Source organism: Colossoma macropomum, unplaced genomic scaffold, assembly GCF_904425465.1.
Source record: "Colossoma macropomum unplaced genomic scaffold, Colossoma_macropomum, whole genome shotgun sequence".
NCBI classification, from domain to species: Eukaryota; Metazoa; Chordata; class Actinopteri; order Characiformes; family Serrasalmidae; genus Colossoma; species Colossoma macropomum.
Genome location: NW_023494799.1, coordinates 15673024 through 15694466, shown reverse-complemented (window position 1 = coordinate 15694466; position 21443 = coordinate 15673024). Strand labels below are relative to the sequence as shown.

Below are 21443 nucleotides of genomic sequence, written 5' to 3'. Positions count from 1 at the left end.
TCCTCAGCAGTTTGATCTTGGAGAGGGAAACTCCTATAAATGCATATGCAATGAAGCAAAAGCACAGAAGAGCAATGACTGCTCCTTTTATCGTTTTGCGGCAGTTAAAGCCCCGTTGGACCTGTTTAGTATATTGTGACACTTTTTAACACCAAAGTGAAGTTTGTGACAGATGTTAGTCTGCCTTCTGGACTTGTTTTGTTTGCTTAACTGATACTTTGACTTGGCTGTGAATGTGAATGTTGTGTAAATGTAAGTAGATGGCAAATTAAAGTCAATTTTGAACTGAAAATTGTTTCTAAGAAATGGTTTATACATTACTGTGATTTGTGCGGAAATAATCAGAAAGGGACTCTAGGTTTGGATTTCTGTACCAACAGTACAGGTGGCTGTATAACTGTTTTGAAATAACAGATCCGTGATTTAGAGATGTGGCAGCGGAGGTGTGGTTAGGACATCTGTGGGGTGGGGAGCTGGTCTCAGTGAGGCAGCTGACTGATTGGTTATGACACTCACCTGTGTGTAATTGTCTGTCAGACTACTAATGTGCCTTTCTTTCCCTCAGTAGAGTTGAGAGACCAGAGAAAGAGGAGCCACGAGACAGCAAAGGAAAGCCGAGCCTGAACTGCAACTAAGAAGTTGACAGACTTTATTTGTGTCAGTGAGAGCTGGTTGCTCAGAACTTATATATTTTTTTGTTTGTTTTTGTCAAATACAGTAAACCTCTGCATCTCCACTCCTGCCTCTGCTGTACTCCTTCCCTATGTAAACTGTGAGGCTATCACAAGAGATTTTTTGTGTAAAGTGTTTAGAGAAAATACAATTTGTGTACAATCTTTAATTTGTGTGAAAGCAATGAAAACATACAATGACTTTGCAAAAATTAAAATTGTGGTAAAATTAGGATGAAATGCATGTGTAAATTGTTTTGAGAGCATTGATCTTAGAGCACTGATATTAGAGAATAATGTCATATCATCTAAGATTATTTTCCTCTTAAATAGTGGATCTGGGGATTTGTGGACATAGTTGATTAAGGCAGATTCAGCTCTTGATTCTGTCATCACTTTCACTTGCTCCCTCAGGTTTGTTGACAGGGCTTTCAGAGTCCCAATTTGCACTATGATTCCACTCTGTGTTGAGTATTGTGCATGCCAACCATAATTAACAGTGTGTTATATTTCCTTAATGTATGACTAAGGAAATGTTGATATGATGCAAGAATGTGACAGGGTATTCCTGTTATGATTCCTCCTGCTTTCTGGGTCTGCTTGATCACATTTCATTCAATTCAATTCAGCTTTATTGTCGTTATACATATATGGGGGGGCAATAAATAAACATAGAATAAACTAGAGAAACAGAAGTACTGTGGTGTACAACAACTGTGCCTGATGCACATCCCAGCACTGCTTTTGCCATTTCTCCACCTGCCAAAATAAAGAATACCTCACCTGGGTACTGAGTAAAGAGTAGTCTATCCACTCAAACATCTGTCATGTTTTGTAGTTAACTTTTCAACTGCTAACCCTCACATGAACTTCTAAGCTGTTTCTTGGAATTGTAAACCTGCATGATGCTCATTCTGACCTTTTTACCTACCATGTGTTCATTTCTAATGGGCTGTATATGTCTGACACAATCACTAGTCCTCTTGATCTCTGACATCCCTTTAATTTTGGTTGCTAGTCTATCTTACAAATCTTTCCTGTGTAAGATCTGTGTGCCATTGTTTAATCTTATATGTAAACTTGTATTACTTGTATCATAATTCATATTCCTGGCACAGCTGAGAGGATTTCCCTTTTAAGCCATTGTTCTTTTCAGTGTTTTGCCCTCATAATCTTAGGGAGTTTTTACTTTTGAGTCTATGTACTTCTCAGTATTTCTTCCTCATGTTCTTAGGGAGTTTCTCATTCAACCATCACTCTTGCTCATTAGGGGGCTTATCTTGGTTTTCTGTAAAGCTTTGCGATGATAGCTGTAAAAGGTATTATCCAAAAAAAATGTTTATAAAAATTCCTTCTTGCTGCATGATTAAAGGAAGCCATGGTCCAGGTATGCACAACTCTGTCTTGGAGGGCTGGTGTACAGCACAGTTTGGAGGTTTCCCTACTCAGACACACCCATTAAACCTGGCAATTAACAGATGAGTCTAATCAGGTGTGTTTGAACAGGTAAATCACCAAACTGTGCTGGACACCAGCCCTCCAGGACCAGAGTTGTGCACCCCTGCCACAAACCCTTAGGGCCTTCTAGGCCTTCAAGAGGACTAATGATTTCTGTGAATTCAAGTCTATAATTTGTACTTATTTTTATTTAATATCATCATCATGCTTATTGTATTTAAACTCTGCAAGGATTGTAGTAATACTCTTGTGTCATTGTTAACTTTTGATTGGAAACAAAAGGGTTACATTTTTGATACACCCAATGGAAGATTGACCAATCAGTTTTTTTTTTTCTTGTGGTATCTAGGCAGATGCAGCTAAGTGAGCTTTTCCATTGGTTAGGCCTTCAAGAGCTGAACTGAAGGCCCAATACATCAAATTAACCACCAACATAATTAGGAGGTGACAGCGGAATCAACCAATTGCATTTTGATTTCCAATGAGAGGGATTCATTTTGTGAGAAAAACATCACTTTAGGCCTTCTGGAATTCCTAAATAAATCACTGATTGTGCATAGCAGGCGCAGTCTAACCAGGTTACAGTGAGTTGTTAGAAATGGAAAACAGCGGCAGCCAGGACTCTTTACTGAAAAACTGAAACATGCAAGGTGAAATATCTGTTAATATGTCTGTCACAAGCTTCAAATGTTTGTGTTTAATCTGGAACAGAATGGACAAAAATATTTTGAATTGCTGCCGGCTTAGCGCTAACATACTTCTAAAATCCTATAGGGATGCTAGCAGAAATTAGCATTATCGTAGCAGTGTTTTTTTTTTTCCTCATTTTTGACCAAGTTTTGACATTAATGGCCTGAACTGAAAGCCTAGCCCTAGTAATCGTGGTTCACGACAAATTGTAGATGACCACTTACAGTGTGCTTAAAAAGATGAATTTGAAAATATACATATAGATACATTTTGAATATGTCAGTTAGGTTGTGTTCATAAGAATTTCTTGGGGTGCCTAAAAAAGTACATTTTTACTTTTAATTAATTTACCTCACAGAAACAATATATTTCTCCCTTAATTTGTTAGGCTGATTACCAATAAACATATTAATAGCTTTTTTGCTCATCCTTACCTAATTTTTGTTTTTTCTTTACTTTTCATTACTGGAATTTCCCAATTATGAAATATAGAAGTTCCCTTCCAACCACGTTAGTACATGTTCACAATCAATGTGCCAACAGTCTGTCCATGATCAGCAGCAGCTGCATAATGTAGCTCATACATCACACAGTATTTACTTCTGCCAGAAGACAATGTATATATTTCATGTATTTGTATATACTGGCCATGCATGGCTGAGGAACAGGGTTCTGGAGAAGCTAACAGTGACACTGTTGAGAGGTTTATACTGGTCAGCAGTGAGTCAACAATTTATGGTTTGCTTCTCCCTTCCCTGGAAGTCAAACTCCTAACAGTTTACATTATTGTCCTGCAACCAGCTGCAACCGAAAAAGACCTGAGAAGATTCCTGCAGTCTTACTCTGAACTTTCTCCTCACTGCTATGATCTTCCCTTTCTATTAACCTGTCAGCATGACCCTCCTTTTTGCAAGGCCTGACTTCTGACCTTTCTGTCTGACCCTCAACTTTCTTCTCTGCCCTTTTGGCTCATGACCTTTGACTACCTATAAAATGCCACGAATGCTGTACTCCTTCTAGTTTGGTGAATCGTTCAACACCTGACTTCATGAAAACATAGTGGTCTTGTTTAGCATTGCATGCTAGTATGGTTTCCTATCTTACAGGCCTATAGTCTGTCTCTGCCCTCTCCTCACACCCACCCCCCCGCCAAAACACAGAAACACGCCCCACAGCCCAGGCTGAATGAAGGCTTGCAGCTGCCAGAATCCCCCCAGATTTACAGTGAGTCTCCTCTATTAAACGCTGATTAGTACCAGATGTCTTTCCCTCGAACCATTTCTGCTCTCAGTCTCGGGGGTTGAGAAAGATTTCTTTTTTATGCTTTCATGAGCTGAAAAAAAGGAAAAGAGAACAGCAAAAGCATGAGATCAGTGGAAAAGGCCTGCTGAGATCAGGCCAAAAGTCACTCTCCTGTAATAGAATTTTAAAACAGAAATGAACCCTTGCTTTGTGGGAGAAACACATGCCCATTTCCCTCCGTTCGCCACCAGGCAACTGTCCTCATCCAAAACAAAAACACTCAAACTTCAGCACACACAGTGACAAATACACATATATACATACACACACATGCACACACACACTCAGAATGAAGGCACAGACATTCACGATAGCACAAACATTAATAATTGCTGTTATTCTATTCAATAAAGATTCAATAAAAAATATTTTTTCAATAATAATAATAATTTTATTGCAGATATTTTTATAGAGGCAGGTGAATGTAGCAGTCTTGCTCAAGGAAACTTAGTGGTTAGCACTCTTGGGGCCCTCCCATCTACATAGTTAAAGTTCTGTGAAATTAAAGACTAACTAACAACAAACACTACAATAGGATGTCTGAATTCTATTCTAATTGTGTATTGCTGATGACTGGATGCTCATTTAGAGTTACATTACAATTTAAATTACAGATTACCTTCTCAGCATTCTTGATCCAGGGGTCTGTCTAACGATGCAGTATTTCTTTCTGACCCAGCTAACTTTAGTCTTAGTTCAATTTAACCCTGGTGGCAGTGGCGACAGTGTTGCTTTGTACCATTATAAATGATTTAACAGCATAAGTTGTTACTGCTGTTGTAAAACCACATTTGTGTTTGTTAAAACTTTGCAAAAGCCTGTCTAAGTCAACCCTGCTTCTTCGACAGACCCCAAATCAATGACTGCTTGTTGTCTAAGTACAAGCCAAAACAAATGTCATAATGTTAACACCACAAAAATCCTTATATGTAACATTTTTCTCTTCATTCTTCTCTGTTTCATCTCTGTTTTTTGGTTCTAGATGCATATGGAACATCACTTGAACATCTTAGATGATGTAAGGGTACAGCAGCCCAAGGGTTAGTAGGCCCCCTGGCAGCTGTGGGGCCCATAGCAGCTGCTTGTGTCACTTATTAGGTAGAGCTGGCACTGGGCAAAACTGGGAAACTGCGAGTTTTATCCCTGGTGATGCCGCAGCCATCCGTGGCCAGAAGTCCAAGACAGCATAGCTATCACTCTCTCTTTGGGTGAGTAGGATGGCCCTTCATCTCCCCACTTCGCTCAGTGCAGTGCTAGCCAATGCCATTACAATGGTTACAAATTTGCTGCTTGATGCCTGAGACACTGTTTTTTTGATAATTTTGAGATAAAGTTTGGTCCTAAAATGTTTTTTTCAATCTATCCAGGGTGGAGAAGTCCATGCAAGGAATTGTCAGACAAATAAGTCCCTAAATAATTTTATTTTTTCAGGTTTACATCATCAACGTTACATATAAAAACTCAGAAGTCACATGTAGGGTCGCTGGTCATTTTGGATGGTAAATAAAATGATAATGTTTGCAATGAACCATTTCATATCAAACTACTCTGAATGACTTTTTTGTATTTGAACAATTTAAATTAAATTACAGCTCTGTTCATCATTCTGGAAGCATGTAATTTCTTCTTCACTTTATACAACTTCGTATGAATTAGTTTAAATCTATGAAGTTCTAGAGGATTAGCATCATATTAGAATCACTTTATATATGTATCCTGAAAAAATATGCTTTTTGTTTTCATATGAATGAAAACAGTGATTCCAAACTTAAACTATACAGCAAAACCGACATACACAGAATGACAGCACACACCAACGTAGACAGGCTGCACATGCACACACACAGGCTTCCACTCTTTACTGTTTCTTGACGGAGCGCCATCCCCAAGCTTCCCCTCTACCTCATCTTCCTTCCCGCCAACTCATATAGTCCCCATTAGAGCCAAAGCTCAAAGTCAACACAACCATTTCAGGCAGGGAAAATATTCCTCTCTTCCAGAAACCCCTTTTGCCCGCTTTTTCCTTTGGCCTTCTTTAACACAAAAAACACGCCATTTACAATGGATCCAGTGTCTCGAGCCTCACTGCCCATTCCTCCACAACTTCTCTTTCATTATGTACCCATCCAGAGAGACAGTTTGATGTGGTCACACTCTCAGGTCCCCTTTTGTTCAGCCTCTTTCGAAGGTCTTTAGTGTGTAATGTCTTCACGATGTATATGTGTGGTGTATGTGTGTCTGTAGGTGGTTGAGGGAGATGGTGGTTGAAATCCACAGCAGGGTGGGTGGCACTCCTCTCATGAGGTTTACGAGTGTCATCATGAATTTACTGTGGTTGTAGAGATTGAAAATGTCCCAAACATATGATATTAGTCATCAACCATTGGGATTTAATGTTGCAAATTACATACTAGTCAGTTTGTGTATAATGTATGATTAAAATGATGATACACAAATCACACAATATGACAAATAATTTGTGCAGTGGGCCTTTAGCAAATGATGAGTGATTTTACATTTAGACTACAATCTAATAGTTTTAGAGTGACCTCTCGCACACACACACACACACCGCAACAACTTAGTAGAATACAGCATAAATTAATAGCTAGAGCTTAAATTAGCAAATCACTATGTTAATGGCAAGAAGGCCTGTATGGTGAATCATTTTAGCTTTTAATTCAAATTTTCTTAATATCACAAATGTAATTTGAACAAAAATCTAATTTAACTTTTACTAGTAGGATTTTTTTAGCATGTAGGATTTCAGTCCTCACTAATAAGCACTAATAGCTTTTCTCAACGCATTTGAATGGAAGGAACCATTTTTACTAGTACGAATTAAATTTTATGGTGGTAAAATTCTAATTATAAGGTGTTAAAATTGATGTCTTACTAGTGAAAACTGTATTGTTACACATGAAAATGTGAACATAGAAAAATGTACTTTTACATGTAAGAACTAAATCATTGTAGCAATAAGTAATGGCTTGCCATATAAAATTAATTTTACTTGTAAAAAATGGAATTACCACTATTCGAAATTAACTTAAATAAAAAAAGATTTCTTCTTTTAAAATGAATTGAGAAAAGCCATAAATCCACTGCTAATGAGAATTGAAGGCCATGCTAATAAAAATAATTACCACTTGTAAAGGTTGAATTTTTATATGTTGCATGGTGTTATGCATTTTTACATTACTAGTACACAACACTGTGCTAGTATTAATTACATTTACTTAATTAAATTGAATGTTGACTATCCAAAATTATGGAGTAAAAGCTAAAAGTAGTCTTTCCATAGGTCTGGGTCAACTTGCATAAAGCAAGTATTTATCTTTAATGCTTAAGGAATCCATTTAAAGCTGTAAATTTACAAATCTTTTTTTACAAATCTTGCAACTGTCAAAAACATGGATTTGTTTCACTTTCCTTGAATTTCACACAGTTCACTTAAGTTAAAGTCGAAGAGGAAACTTAAGGCCATGATGTTTATGCAAGGAACCATTGCAATCTGGTCTGATCTGGGTTTCCATCACGGTCAACAAGCGCTGATCTTGGGACAGTTTCTAAAACCACCTCAGGGGTTTACGTAATCAGTCGTGAGTGACTCTACACATTGGGGGCGCTGTTGATCTTTCAGAAAGAGAAATGGAAGTGAGGGGGCCGCTTCATTTTTTGCCGCACACACATCCGCCCCCTTTTTGGCTGAGACTGAAGTCAGGATGCTGGTATGATGCTGAAGAGATACAGATGTTTGGAGAGCTCTCCCACCCTCCACTGGGACTGCAGCTACAGCCCCCCTCTACCCTTTTCTCTTACTCTCTCTACAACTTATGTCTCTTCAGTACTCTACTGTTTGATATAGTCCAGAGCTCAGTTTCTCAGCTCTCCCACACCCATCCTTTTATAAACTCTCAAACCCTCGTCCCAATGATGGCTGATATCCTTGTGCATGCATTGACTCACGCCTTTCATAGTCCTACTGTGCATCGGAGTCATAATCACGTTCACCAGCACCTCTCACGCACATTGGATCTGCTTTGGCACTTTTGGTGAGGGTCTATTACACAACTCATAAAGGAGGGAGGACAGAACATAGTGAGGAATATACTCAGTATTTCACATAAACTAAATGCAGACACAGTATAAATGATGTATTGAGCTGTTCAGTAGCTTGCTTCTGATTTGTTTGGAGGTGCAGAAGGGAAGCTGGCCTGTCTTCCAGCTTTTACGAGCACTATGAGTTATTCAGTTTCCCCAGGTCACTAAATGCTGTTGTAATGGTGCCAGAAACACATCACATCGATTCGCAGTCAAAGGGGAATTAAGTGCAGTGATTTACACGGAAAGCATATTTTCTTAAAATGTCACAGCTTTCGAGGATGCAGGAAAAATCGTTATTGAAGACAAAATGCAAAATATTTGAAATGTACTTTTTGCATACATTTCTGCGTTTCGTGAAAAACGGCCTAGAATTCGGTCGAGTACAAATTTTAAAAAGCGAAAAAGTTGCTTTAAGGCGTTTCACCTACACCGCGCATTTCTTTTCCCACCCGTATTCCGACAAAGCCCTCCCCTTGTTCTAAGATTGGTTAATAGCCTCCCGCTATCTGCACTTGGATTGGCTACCAGAAATACCTGCTAATCCGAGCGCAGGAGCTGAGACACTACGAGCCAATCCCAGCACGGGTAGCGACATATTACTAGCCTATCCTACCGCAAGAATCAGACCACTACTGGCCAATCCTGCTGCAGCTGGAGGGAGACCACTAGTCAATCTTAGCCCAGGAGGCGGGGCATGCCTGAATACAGGTGGGAAAAGAATCAACTCCTCTTTGAGGGGACGCGTCTTCCCTCACACTGTCCGCTAGTGCCGAGGGTAGGGGGGATTAAAAGTATCTAAAGTTGATTTTTTTATCCTCCCTGCTGTTCCACATCCCCCGTTTCCTTCTCTTACATCGCCGGGTTTGCACGGTTAACGTGCGAAGGCAGCGCGCAGGAGCATGGCGCTGAGAGGACTTCTTCTAACGGCTCTTTGCCTCAGCTCACTGGGGCCAGGGCTGCTAGCTCAGGATGAGTTTAAGGCCGTGTTCAGAGGTAAGGAGCTCTTCTTTTCTCCTTGCTTTTTTTGCTTAGTGCTAAATTTTGGGACGTTTGAGAGTTTTGGGAGCTATTTTTTCGGTTTTATTGGTGAATTTATATGCGCTTTTACGCTTGAAGTTTAGTGGAAAAGTGTCCATGTAAGGTACAGACTGATGTGGAGCAGTGCTCGGTGTCATTTTAATTTCGCGACATTGTCGCACTAATTTAGGCGACTCGTGATGTGGTTTGTCAGAGAGTTGTGTTGAGAATGTTCTAAACTATGTTCTCAGTTCCTTGTACTGCATACACTCCAGCATCTCTAGCACACCTGACGAAGCTCATTTACCAATTCTCGAGTCCTTCATTAACTGGCTCAGGGGTTTTAGAGCAGAGAAAGCACTAAAATGTTCAGAATTCGTAGCTCAGGGCTGGGACTGCTGACAGGGTGTGGGAGGGTGAGGCGCTGGAGAGTGCCTACTGCACAGCTCCCACTCTGGGATGCTGATGTGCTTCAATCAGCTTTCTGCTTTCTGAACTGATAAATGCAAGGAAATTTTTGCTTGGTTTAAAAAATGTTCTACTTTAACAGTGAGCACAGTAAAGTGTGTTATAAAACCTGCCAGCAGTGCATTGAGGATCACTGATAACAAGTGGTACTCCAGATTGTATATGGAGTATGTGTATATTCAATCTCAGAGTTTGTCCATTTGGTAAAGAGAAGTCAAGTCTGGGATCAGGCCTAACAGAACAGAACAGAACTAACAGAAGGGAACAGACTTCTCTGATTGACTTCAAAAAAGGCGTTGAATTAAATATTTAACTAATAACATAAGATACTGAAAGTGATTGGAAAAATATGGAAATGTGTCACCATTGCAGCTGACAACTCTAATGAAAATCGCTCTAGTGTTTTACTGTACCTTGGAGTCATGTGACCAGGTCACATGACACACGCCCATCACCAGGTAGGTCAAGATGGTGGATGAAGGCCTAGCTCATTCTGGAGAATGGGGTTTATACAAGCAGATGTACAGATGTTTTTAAAGAGAATAGCACAGATATATACATTTGCCTCTAGCCCCCCCCATTTGTGGTTAGTGTTGCCCTCCAACAAAGGTTTAGCTTTCAAATTTCCCAATTTATTCCCCAGTTTTAAAAATTCCTAATCAAGTCTTGAGGTTTACGAATTTGTGAGTGCATTTGTCTTGTTGCTGATTCTGACTGACCGTTCCTTCCACTGTAGAATGCCCTGTGGACCTTTTCTTTGTGCTGGACACATCTGAGAGTGTGGCCCTCAGAGCCAAACCGCCAGAGTTTTACATCAACCAGCTCAAGACCTTCACTAAGACTTTCATCGATGAGCTGAGAGAAATGTATGTGATACAGATGAACTAGCCCTAAATAGAGCTTCACTGCTGTGAATGTTTTGTACTGTAATCATATTCTGTGTTAAGTTCTACCTAAACTAGGTCTTCATTTTAATGAAACTTGCCAAGCTTATGAAAATGTATTTTTGTCCTGACACTGATTTGACTGTGATTGTGTTGTGTGTTCAACATGTGTTTCTCCTGATTGCTAGGCGCCAGGCATGTGATCGATATGTGGCATGGAACTCTGGAGCTCTGCACTACAGTGACGAGATACAGCTGATTAAAGGCCTGGTGGACCTGAACACAAAACGCTCCGAACTTAAAACAGCCATAGATGGCATCACATACATCGGCAAAGGAACCTACACTGACTGTGCCATCAAGGAGGGAATTGCTGAGGTGCTCAGAGCGTAAGTAGAAACACATTCCAGAGCCAATCAGCATCTCTCTCAGTCTTGTGTAGACGGGTAGAGTCGTAGTCTAATGCAAATACTAACATGATTACAGGCATGGATTTTAGATTTGTTTGACACATAGAGACAAAAGATAAGGTCTCACATAGGTTACAGGAGCACACATTTGACCTTCATTGAAGTTTTGTACAGCACTGCTTACTGTGCTAGATAATTGGAAGAGTGCCATCTACAACTAGAACTCTCCACTGTTTGTTTTCAGTAGGTATTTTCTAAATGGTTATGAATACGCTACTCTAATTTTGTCCATGTATTGTGTTTGTTTTCAGAGGCTCCCATTATCATGAGAATAAGTACATCGTGGTCGTGACAGATGGTCATCCTGTCACAGGTTACAAAGAACCCTGTGGAGGGATACAGGAGGCAGCAAATGAGGCCAGACAACATGGCGTCAAAGTGTTTGCTGTGGCCATTACCCCTGACCAGGAGGTACTATACCCAGATAACAATCGCACCGCGCTATAAAAATATGCATGGCCTTCTAAATGTTTCATAACTTGAAGTCTTTAATGTTCAGTTGTATGCATAATTTTGTGCTCCCTGGTCAAATCACATGTTTTGTTGATTTTCTTAGTGAAAATTAGTGAACACATTCTCTACAGAGGACACACTTCTGCACATACAATGGACAATTACTCTTTATTTTTTGAGTTTACAGCATGATGTGTTAACTTATTTTCACAAATCAACAGAAGATGTCATTTGATCAGGAGTATTCAGACTTTTTGCATGCAACTGTAAGCCATCTCTTTTCTGCACAAAAGTGGTGCATTATATTTACTTGATTCAAATGTGTGCAGTATTTCCACATTAATAACATATATACTGAAATATATTTCATAAACACAATTTTGGCAGTAATGATGAGATTATTAATAGAAAATTTGAGAAGTGACTGACTAAATCTATTAAGGAAAATCAGAAGCTTTAATATCAAGATCTGTCTGTTAATCCCTAAAATTGGTGGTGATTTGTAACATCACCTGCTGGTATAAGAGCAATACCAAGTTATCATGACTTGTCAGTCAGGCAAGCAGAAATAACTGGTGCAACTCAAATTCATTTCAGTCAGAACTGTGCACCTGGTCAGTCAAGAGGAAAGCTACTGCCATAATTCGTGATCCTATGCATTCTCTTCACTGCTCTTTTCAGCTGCCACTATTAGGCCACTATTATAAACTGCCTTTGACCAAAACAAAATGTTTCAAGTTATTCCAGTCATACCAGTAGCTAATATCATCAATCAGTAAAAATGTGAGCATTTGTGGTCAAAGCTTATTTTCTGCAAACACATTATATGCAATTGTGCTACCTTACATGCACAGCCTTCCATATACATACATGCAACTTTATTTTCTGAATATATTTCATATGTTAATAGCAATTATGCCCAGGATGCTCTTGCACACTTCTTCGTGTCAACATGTCAAACACAGATTTTTATTATGATGGACATCATAGACAATGATAGACAGTAAACATCTTAAATCTAAAGCTGAATGTGGAAATAGCATGCAAATTTGGATCAATTAAATTTAAAGCATAAGTTATTATGCATATAAGTTATTAAAGCATATTGCAGTGTGAGCATTTTAGAATGACCTGCTGGTCTCTCATTTTTTTGCAAAAATCTGCATCTGCTGTTCAAAGGCATGTGCCTATAGCTGCCTGAAGTAGTTGAGTATTAAAGGACCCATATTCTACAATTTTCTTCAAAGTCCACCTATAACATTTGTGAAATAACCAAAACCAGGCATTCTTTCAAAAATTATTCAGTCATTTCAGCATGACCGTTTTCCATCTTGTCTTAATCCCCTAAAATTTAACGGGCATTTTTTTTTCTTACTGTGCATTTAACCCTTTCATTTGAACACAGTGGAATACTTGTACAAAGATATATTACTACTTAGATCACACTGACAACATTTCATTTATCAGATTCCTTTTTTTTTTCAAATTAGCCAAAGTAATCAAAAATTATGAACGTCGTCTATCAGCGGGTTGAGCTGACCATTGAAGGTAAAGTGGCAGGAACATTGATAATAATGCAGTCTTGCAGTTAATGCAGTTGCACAGTTAAAATATAATTGAATATTTTAAAATATTTAATCTCACACACCACTAGAGAGAGAAACAGATCATATATAAAATAAAAGAATGAAATTAGACCCAGAACAAAAGCTAACATAAACATATAAATAAATAAGAAAAATACATAAACAGTAGCAGAGATATAAAATAATGTACAATTTGAGTGTGTAGTTAATCATAATCCTGTATATTTGTGCATTTCTGATGTTTATGGCAAAAAGTCTCTAATATCATTGGTAACAAGTAAGTTTGTATTCATTAGAATATGCTAACTTTAAATGCATTTAAATGAAAAAGTTAAATTAAAAAAACTTTTTTGTTGCATCATCAATTACCCTTAACAAACAGCTCTACTGCTCACTTTTAATGCAGCTCATAGATATTTGTAGGGGCATGATAGTCATGTAATACCTTTATTATGAGATACATATTAGGAACAAGTTTAGGTTAGTTTCTTATTGACCTTTGAGACTTTGACTAAAATACTTGATTTTTTAGGGGTCTGCCCTGGATGACCACTGTGCCCGCTCAGTAGAATAAAATAGTTACTATTTTTAATTGTTTTTTTTTATTTATTTATAAGTGAAATGAGGCATACCACATCCAGGCTGAAATGTACGGAGCAAACTTTAAACTGAAATAAAGTTCAGACTCAAATCCTTAGGGAAATTGCATATTACCAAATGTTTCTTTTCAACATTTGGGAATAAAAATATTGAGGGCTGCAATGACACATTTCCTTCCCAACAGCCATGAACAGTATAACGTTTAATCATTTTTCCCTATATTGTCAATGCTACTCTACAAACTGACTGCTGTGATAGCACTTCTTCATGCCACTGTAATCAAAATCATGCTAAAATGCTGTATGCTGTATGTGTCAGAGTTTCGAATCTTTGGGTTGACTATGATTCGATTTGATTCACGATTTACTGGCTTCTGATTTGATTCAAAAATGTAAATAACATGAATTAGGAATGATTGGAATTGCTTTGCTACACTGAACAGCGATTCAGTTCAGCAATTCAGGCACCTTTAAGAATTATTATAATGAATAAAAGTACTTATATAATGTAGTGGGCTAAAAGACATCCTCTAAGATATCTCAGGAAAAAACTGAATCAGTCAAATTACTTCAGTAATGTTTATTACAACAATAGTGATTCTAAAGGAACATGCTCTAAATAGGCTAAATTATCTGGACATAGACTATTGTTACAGTATACAATAGGTGTGTGTGTGTGTACCAAATCACTAACACTGACACAAACAAATCAGAGATGGCATAGAAAAAAATAATTTTCCCAAAAATATTAGCTGATTAAAATGATGTAGCATTGATGATGTAGCATAGCGGTTTTCAAAGTAGCATTCAAGAAATATTTTAGCGAGGCTGTGGAGAAAAAAAAACCTCTTTTGGATAACATATTCCTGAGAATGGTTTTTCAAAAAAAAACTTTCCAGTCTTTCCCAGTAATGAAATTGTGGTGATGCCTCCTTTGCTCCTCTGCGTATAAGAAGAGGGCTGTGTTAAGCTGGGGGCACTGCAGTCTTTAGTTTAGTTGGTCAGCGAGTTCAATTTCAGTGTATCCTGCACATTTTACCAAATAAACCAGCTTCGTTTAGCTCGTTGCATCTCTGGTGGTAAATCTGCTAAAATTAAACCAAAACATTACAGTGCCTGAGCAGTGGTTTGCAAATGTCTCATTCTGTGCTTCTTCTGACATTTGTGTTCGTCATTTGATTGTGAACGCTTGTGAGCCATTCACTCACAGTAAGGCTTTTTAAATGTTTAAATATCAAATCACAATTGTAGTATTAAAAAATCGATTTTTGACTGATACAATTCAGCATTTTTTTTCCTTTCATCATCGGTGCAGTTGCCTCAGGTGAAATTAAACGATGCATCAAGAAAGCAAATAAATTGTTACAACCCTAGTAAATGTCTTCATAGTTGTGACATCACAAACATGATCAATTCAGAACAAGCTGTTTTTGCAGCTAAGTTTTCATATGTGGACTGTGTCAGCTGGGGAGTGAAAAGTACATTTGCAACCTTTCACAATGTTTAGCTTGTACAGCAAACTCTTCTGTTTCAAGAGAACAAGGAACATTCAGTTTTCTATTTAGTGATAGCTGATTTAGTCTCTTTACAGGTATGAGATGAGAGTGATGTCAACATAGAGTCATAAGAATAAGTGTAATTATGACTTCTATTTGTCTTTTCTCACACCTGATTTCCCCCACAGGACACCAGACTGTCAGTCATCGCTACAGATGCGAGATACAGACAGAACTTCACGGCTGCAGACAACACCCGGTCCACACAGCTGAACACGATTCACACCATCATCAACATGATAGTGAGTCCACCTACAGACATTGTCCCCAGGTCCCTCTGAATTTTAATGGCTACTCAAGTCTGTGGGAATACTCCTTATGTCTTTATGACATGATTATACATCACAGGCTGGTTTAACCTAGGAAGAATCCACTCCATAACTGTATAAATTATTATCAGTTTCATAGTAGTTACCAAATGTATTAAAGAATCATCATTGACAGTAGTTATTGAATAATAAATCTTAAGATCCATAACTGAAAGCCACGCCTGCAGGGTTTAATCATTTAGTTATGCATTACAGGTAGCAAGAGCTTCAGATTCATTGCTCTTTTGATTTTGCTAACCCTAATTGCTCTTGTTTTCTCTTTTATCTATTTCAGACCAATGAAACCAAGGATGTGGTATGTTTGTTATCCTCATTTTTTCATGACAATCCAGATATGTAACATACTAGCCTTTTGTGCAATAACCATATTTATAGTCTAACTATTTCCACATCTTTTTCTTTGCAGTGCTGCTCCTTTGACTGCACTGTGAGTATCCTCATTGCATGCCATAAGTGGTCCAAAGCACAGACGTGATTCATCTTAACGCACAGTGTAGATTGTTATCTAATTGTTTCATGTGATGTTTTGACAGGCCCCTGGAGGGCCGATCGGACCCCCTGGAGAACCAGGGAGTAGAGTAAGTTTTAATGACTGCATATAGATGAAAACATTTTCCACAGTTTTTCTTTCCTTCTGGCCATCTTTGCATACATCCTGCCTTGATCTTACTCATTTGTTCACCATCTGTGTACCAAGACATTTTTTCACTGCAACTTTGGACGAGTAACATGCATCATATGGAGCATAGTTCAGTACCACTGTGTAAACAGTTTCTTCCTTTCCTTTATCTCTTTATAGGGGGAAACTGGAAGACCAGGAATGCCAGGAGAGAAGGGAGACACTGGGCCTGTGGTGAGTATACATATAGTTTTCCATAAGGAACTAGCACATAAATGACACAAACCATATTGCATTCCTGTAGCACACTGTTTATACTTCTTGTAGCTACATTATATTTTTGCAAGACATTCAGCATATACAAACTTTACACAGGCCAGATTACATAGATAGATAGAATGACCTTTTTGTTTTCATAGTAGTGATGCCAGTTCAGTGTATTACAACTTAGTTTACGCTCGTAATTCTTTTAAACCTCCAGGGAACCTAAATCTGTGTTCTCTTTCTAAGTAGGTTAATCTTGATGTTGTGTGCACACAATATGCACATACAAAGTATGTTCTGTGAAAAACTTTACAATGTCCGATGTATTTTGCCTAAATTTTCCTCTTTTAGTGTAAACTGGGCAGTCCTTATCTTGGGTGGTGCTTACATAAGCAGTCCCCTCACCAATCACAAGGCTGATGTGGGTTGTCCTGCCTACACAGCTTTAATAAAACTATGTTCCACGGCAGTCAAGTGAAAGCTAACCTAGCAAGCATCACTGAGCTAGCAGGCTCGCTCATCAGTTTGCCTGTTGTTCATCTCTTACTTCGCTCGTCCATTCCTCCACGCCAGCATTCCCTGGACGCACATCCAGCAGTAAAGTGAATTACAACCTTATCTTCTTTAAGATGTCACCATAGAAATGCCAGATTATCTTTTTAGTGAGTTATGGACAAAAGGTAAATCTATAACACGACTTGCGTGTGTAGGGCCCATTTCACTCATTTCTCCCTGCTCACACTATTGTGTTTGGTTCTGACCTAGCTGGCTGGGACAGAGGAATGTCAATCATGGCTGCTTATCAGAGTATAAGGACCACACCTAGACAGTTCTCAGAGAGATCTGATAAGCGATTTTTGAGCTTTATCATGTTTCTATTTTTAATTCAGTTTTACTGGATGTTTAATATAGCATTCTAAATAGCATTTTAGTATCATAAAAACATTTTTAATATTTTATGCTGTGTTTCCTTGTAGTGTGATTCTTCTTTGTGGTGCTGTAGATTTCTAGTAGTCATTCTGTCAGTAGTTGTTAAAAGCTCCTGGCTCTCAATATTGGTGTATAATCCAGAGTGAAACTCTGGAACAACTTAATGGAAGGCTCACAGGACCAACACCTTTTTACCCTCCACAGCTGCAAGAGTAACGTGTTCAGTTTCAGACATTACACACATTCACTTACCTCATTAATTTGTAGTTACTGACACACACAATAGGCTGACACAGTTATGGGATAGATCCAGAAACTCCATTAAGCAGTGTATGTATAGCAAGCCAGCAATTCCATTATTTTGAATCAAATGTTTATAAATGTGTAGACACAACATCGTTTACAGTACAAAGTTATTACAAATGGGCAGCAGGGTACAGTCCTCGGTAGCCCGACAGGGTGAAAATTGGAACAGAGCTGCTACCACGGCCAGCCTCAGGATTAGAATGCAGCCTGAGCCTCGGTGTGCTTCTCACTCGAAGAGTATTGTCGGTTAGTGCTTGCCAGGAATGGAAGTGCAGGTTAAGAGCACAGTGTTAAACAGGACTGAGATATCCAAAAATGCTGTGCATGCGCGAACAATATTGTAAGATTAATGTTAGGAGTAATTGAAATCCATTAATCCCCATGTTATTTTACACTCTACTAGCTAAGGTCATCTCAGTGTACACAATTTTTGAACTTGGCTCTGAGTGTATTTTCCCTTTATTGTTAGTATTCTGTAGAATCTCATTTACAGCTCTATAATTATTGGTGTTGTTGTTGCTGTTGTTATTATTATCTATTTCTTCCTAATAGGGAAACCCTGGTGATCCTGGACCCGTTGGTTACCAAGGCATGAAGGTTTGTCTTTATAGTTAACTGTGAAATATTTACATTTCCTTCTGTTTTGGACTGGAAAAAGATCTCCCACTGAAATGGTATCTTAACTGTTTTCCACTTTTTCTTTGTTGTTCTTCAGGGAGACCAAGGAGAAAGAGGTGAAAAGGTAAAACAGCCAAATTACAGCGGAGAAAATGCCATTCGTTTTAATTGGTTGACTTTATTCCAAAAGCTACATGTTGATTGAGTGGGAGAAGTCTTTAATCTGGCTTTTTCCTTCTTGCAGGGAGAGAGAGGCCACAAGGGCTTCAAGGTAAGACTACAGTCACTCATTAGAACTAGTCGTCTGTCATTTTGTTCTACCTCCAAACATTTGGCTTATGCTGTAATGTTTATACTTGTTTCTTCCAGGGAGACAAAGGACATTCAGGAAGAGATGGAGTTGATGGACGTAAGGTGAGTGCTTTTTTTGATTATTTATTTCTTACCCTCAAGAATTGCAGAGAGTGCTCATAATAAGGTATATGGATCAAAACTCATTTCAGACTTTTAACTGACTTGGACTTTAGGCTTTTTGCTTTTGCTTTAGACCCTTTGCTTTGAGTGACTCTATACCTTAATTAAGTTTATTTTATTGAAATAAAATGACCGGACATTCCATTTTGTCATTACCAGTCCAATAATAACATCAGCAAAACCTGACCAAATGCTTTGGTAGTGACTGTTCTTATAGTGTCAGTTTTAGCTAATTTTGAGCATACCTCAAAAATGCTGGCCCTACATGACTAGCAAACACAGCTAAAACACAAATAAAATCATAATATTTTTCTTGAAAAAACATAAACAAAGGTTACTAAATTGCAGAACATTTGTGTTTCTCTAGTGACAGATCTTAACATTACACACTGATTTTTAGACTTTGGGACAAGTAAAAAAAATGGGTTCTATCTGCTCACCATGTGTCTATAGAGTCTTACTTCCTACTCTAAAATGTGGGGGTGTGGTAAAATAAGGCTCCGCTTATGGACTAAAACTTATGTTTGATTTAAAAATTAAACTCATGATAAATCTAAATCATTCCATTTCAAGAAATCTAAAAGAACACTGAAAAAATAATGTGTTATTTTTACAAGTTGAAATTTAATTAATGATGTACCCTATACATGATGATTTGTTTTACGTTTATTACTATCTCAATAAATTCATTACATTTAAAGAGATCATAGTAAAATCCTTGTAAATATGTAATGAATATCTACAACCCCATTTACAAAAAAGTTGGGATGCTGTGCAAAATGTAAATAAAAACAAAATGCAGTGATTTGCAAATCATTTAAACCCTCTATTTCATGTAACATAGTACAAAGACAACATATCAAATGTTGAATCTGAGAAATTCTATTGCTTATTGAAAAATATTTGCCCAGTTTGAATTTAATGCCAACAACATGTTCCAAAAAAGTTGGGACGGGGGCAACAGAAGTCTGGTAAAGTTGTGTGATAAAAAACACCTGGTGGTTAATTGGCAACACGTTAGTAACATGATTGTGTATAAAAAGAGCATCCCAGAGATGCTGAGTCTTTCAGAAGTAAAGATGAAGAGGGGTTCACCACTTGAGTGACTGCACGAGCAAATAGTGCAACAATTCTAGAATAACTTTTCTCAACGTAAAACAGCAAAGGACTTCTGCTTTTCATCATCGTCATCCCTATATGCAAGGGACAAGGCCAAAAAGCATATGCTGCCATCCAGATGACGTCTTTTTCAGGGAAGGCCTTGCTTTTTTCAGCCAGACAATGTCAAACCACATGCTGCATGTATTACGACAGCATTGCTCCATATTAAAAGAGTCTGGATGCTAAACTGGCCTGCCTGCAGTCCAGACCTGTCACCCACTGAAAACATTTGGAGGGTTATGAAATGAAAAATATGACAAATGAGCCCCTGAACTGTTGAGCAGCTGAAATCTTATATCAAACCAGAACGAGAAACATTCACTTTCAAAACTATAACAATTGGTCTCCTCAGTTCCCAAATGCTTACAGAGTGTTGTTAAAAGAAGAGGTGATGCAGCACAGCGGTAAACATGAACCTGTCCCAACTTTTTTGGAACGTGTTGTTGGCATCACATTCAAAATGGGCATATATTTTTCAAAAAACAATTCAATTTCTCAATTTCAACATTTGATATGTTGTCTTTGTAGTATTTTCCTTTAAAAATATGGTTTACATGATTTGCATATCATTGCATTCTATTTTTGTTTACATTTTGCACAGTGTCCCCACTTTTTGGAAATGGGGTTGTAATATCTAATCTCAATACTGGTTTTTAAATAGTTTTTTTTACTGTGGGACCACAGTTTGAATTAATATGATAGAATGGTCCACATACAGTATTTATCTGTAAACATCAGAGGTAGGTAGAGAAGCCAGATTGTGCTCAGGTACAAGTACTGTTAATAATAATAGTTACTTAAAATAATAATTATCTAAGTAGAAGCCTAAGTATTCATCTGAATAATTACTTGACTAAGAGTAAGAAAGCATCCAGTATTTAGTGAAAAGTAGTGAGTCAGGCTCCCATATGCAGAGCTTTGCACACTCAGTAGTTTTCAAAATGTGAAAGGCAACAACCAAATCTTACCAATATGACTTTATGACAGTATGACTAATGAGCAATGACAAAATATAATATAGCAACTAACACACCCATACAAACACCAGTGTGAATATGAAAGTGATAAGAGAGAATGTTTTTCTGCCCTTTTCGCAGGTACAGAAAAAAACAAACTCCTGTTAGAGAAATTAAAATTGTGCATGTCTAAATTTTACATTAATCAACACTAGTACCTTGTAGAAGACCCAGAGCAGGTTCTATTTAAGTGATGTTTAGATTCAACAGGTCTAGCAGTAATAATGCCTCAGTGTGGCTAGAGAAACAGAACCCAATAGTCAATTGAATTTGGTTAACTGGTTGATTTAGTAGCTAAGCTGTTTCCTTTTTCGCATAGGATCAGGGAGGGCTGAACAGCATTTTTCCTTCAATTAATGAAATCATTACTTAAAAACAACATTTTGTGTTTATTTGCTTTATCTTTGTCTAATATCAAAAGTAGTCTGATGATCTGAAACTTTTAAATATGCAAAAAATAGAAGA

General features: G+C 37.9%; 1 protein-coding gene across 1 annotated transcript in view; it reads left to right on the top strand.

Moving 5' to 3' along the window:
- The first annotated feature begins 8951 nt into the window (after positions 1-8951).
- Positions 8952-21443, top strand: part of col6a1 (collagen, type VI, alpha 1) — a 35222-nt gene continuing 22730 nt past the window's right edge. Inside the window, exons 1-13 of the mRNA XM_036587398.1 lie at positions 8952-9221; positions 10450-10579; positions 10786-10986; positions 11319-11478; positions 15390-15503; positions 15865-15885; positions 15997-16017; positions 16124-16168; positions 16390-16443; positions 18262-18306; positions 18425-18451; positions 18572-18598; positions 18697-18741. Of these exons, the coding sequence (XP_036443291.1) occupies positions 9128-9221; positions 10450-10579; positions 10786-10986; positions 11319-11478; positions 15390-15503; positions 15865-15885; positions 15997-16017; positions 16124-16168; positions 16390-16443; positions 18262-18306; positions 18425-18451; positions 18572-18598; positions 18697-18741 (984 nt within the window). The 5' untranslated portion in view covers positions 8952-9127. The remainder of the gene's footprint in view (positions 9222-10449; positions 10580-10785; positions 10987-11318; positions 11479-15389; positions 15504-15864; positions 15886-15996; positions 16018-16123; positions 16169-16389; positions 16444-18261; positions 18307-18424; positions 18452-18571; positions 18599-18696; positions 18742-21443) is intronic.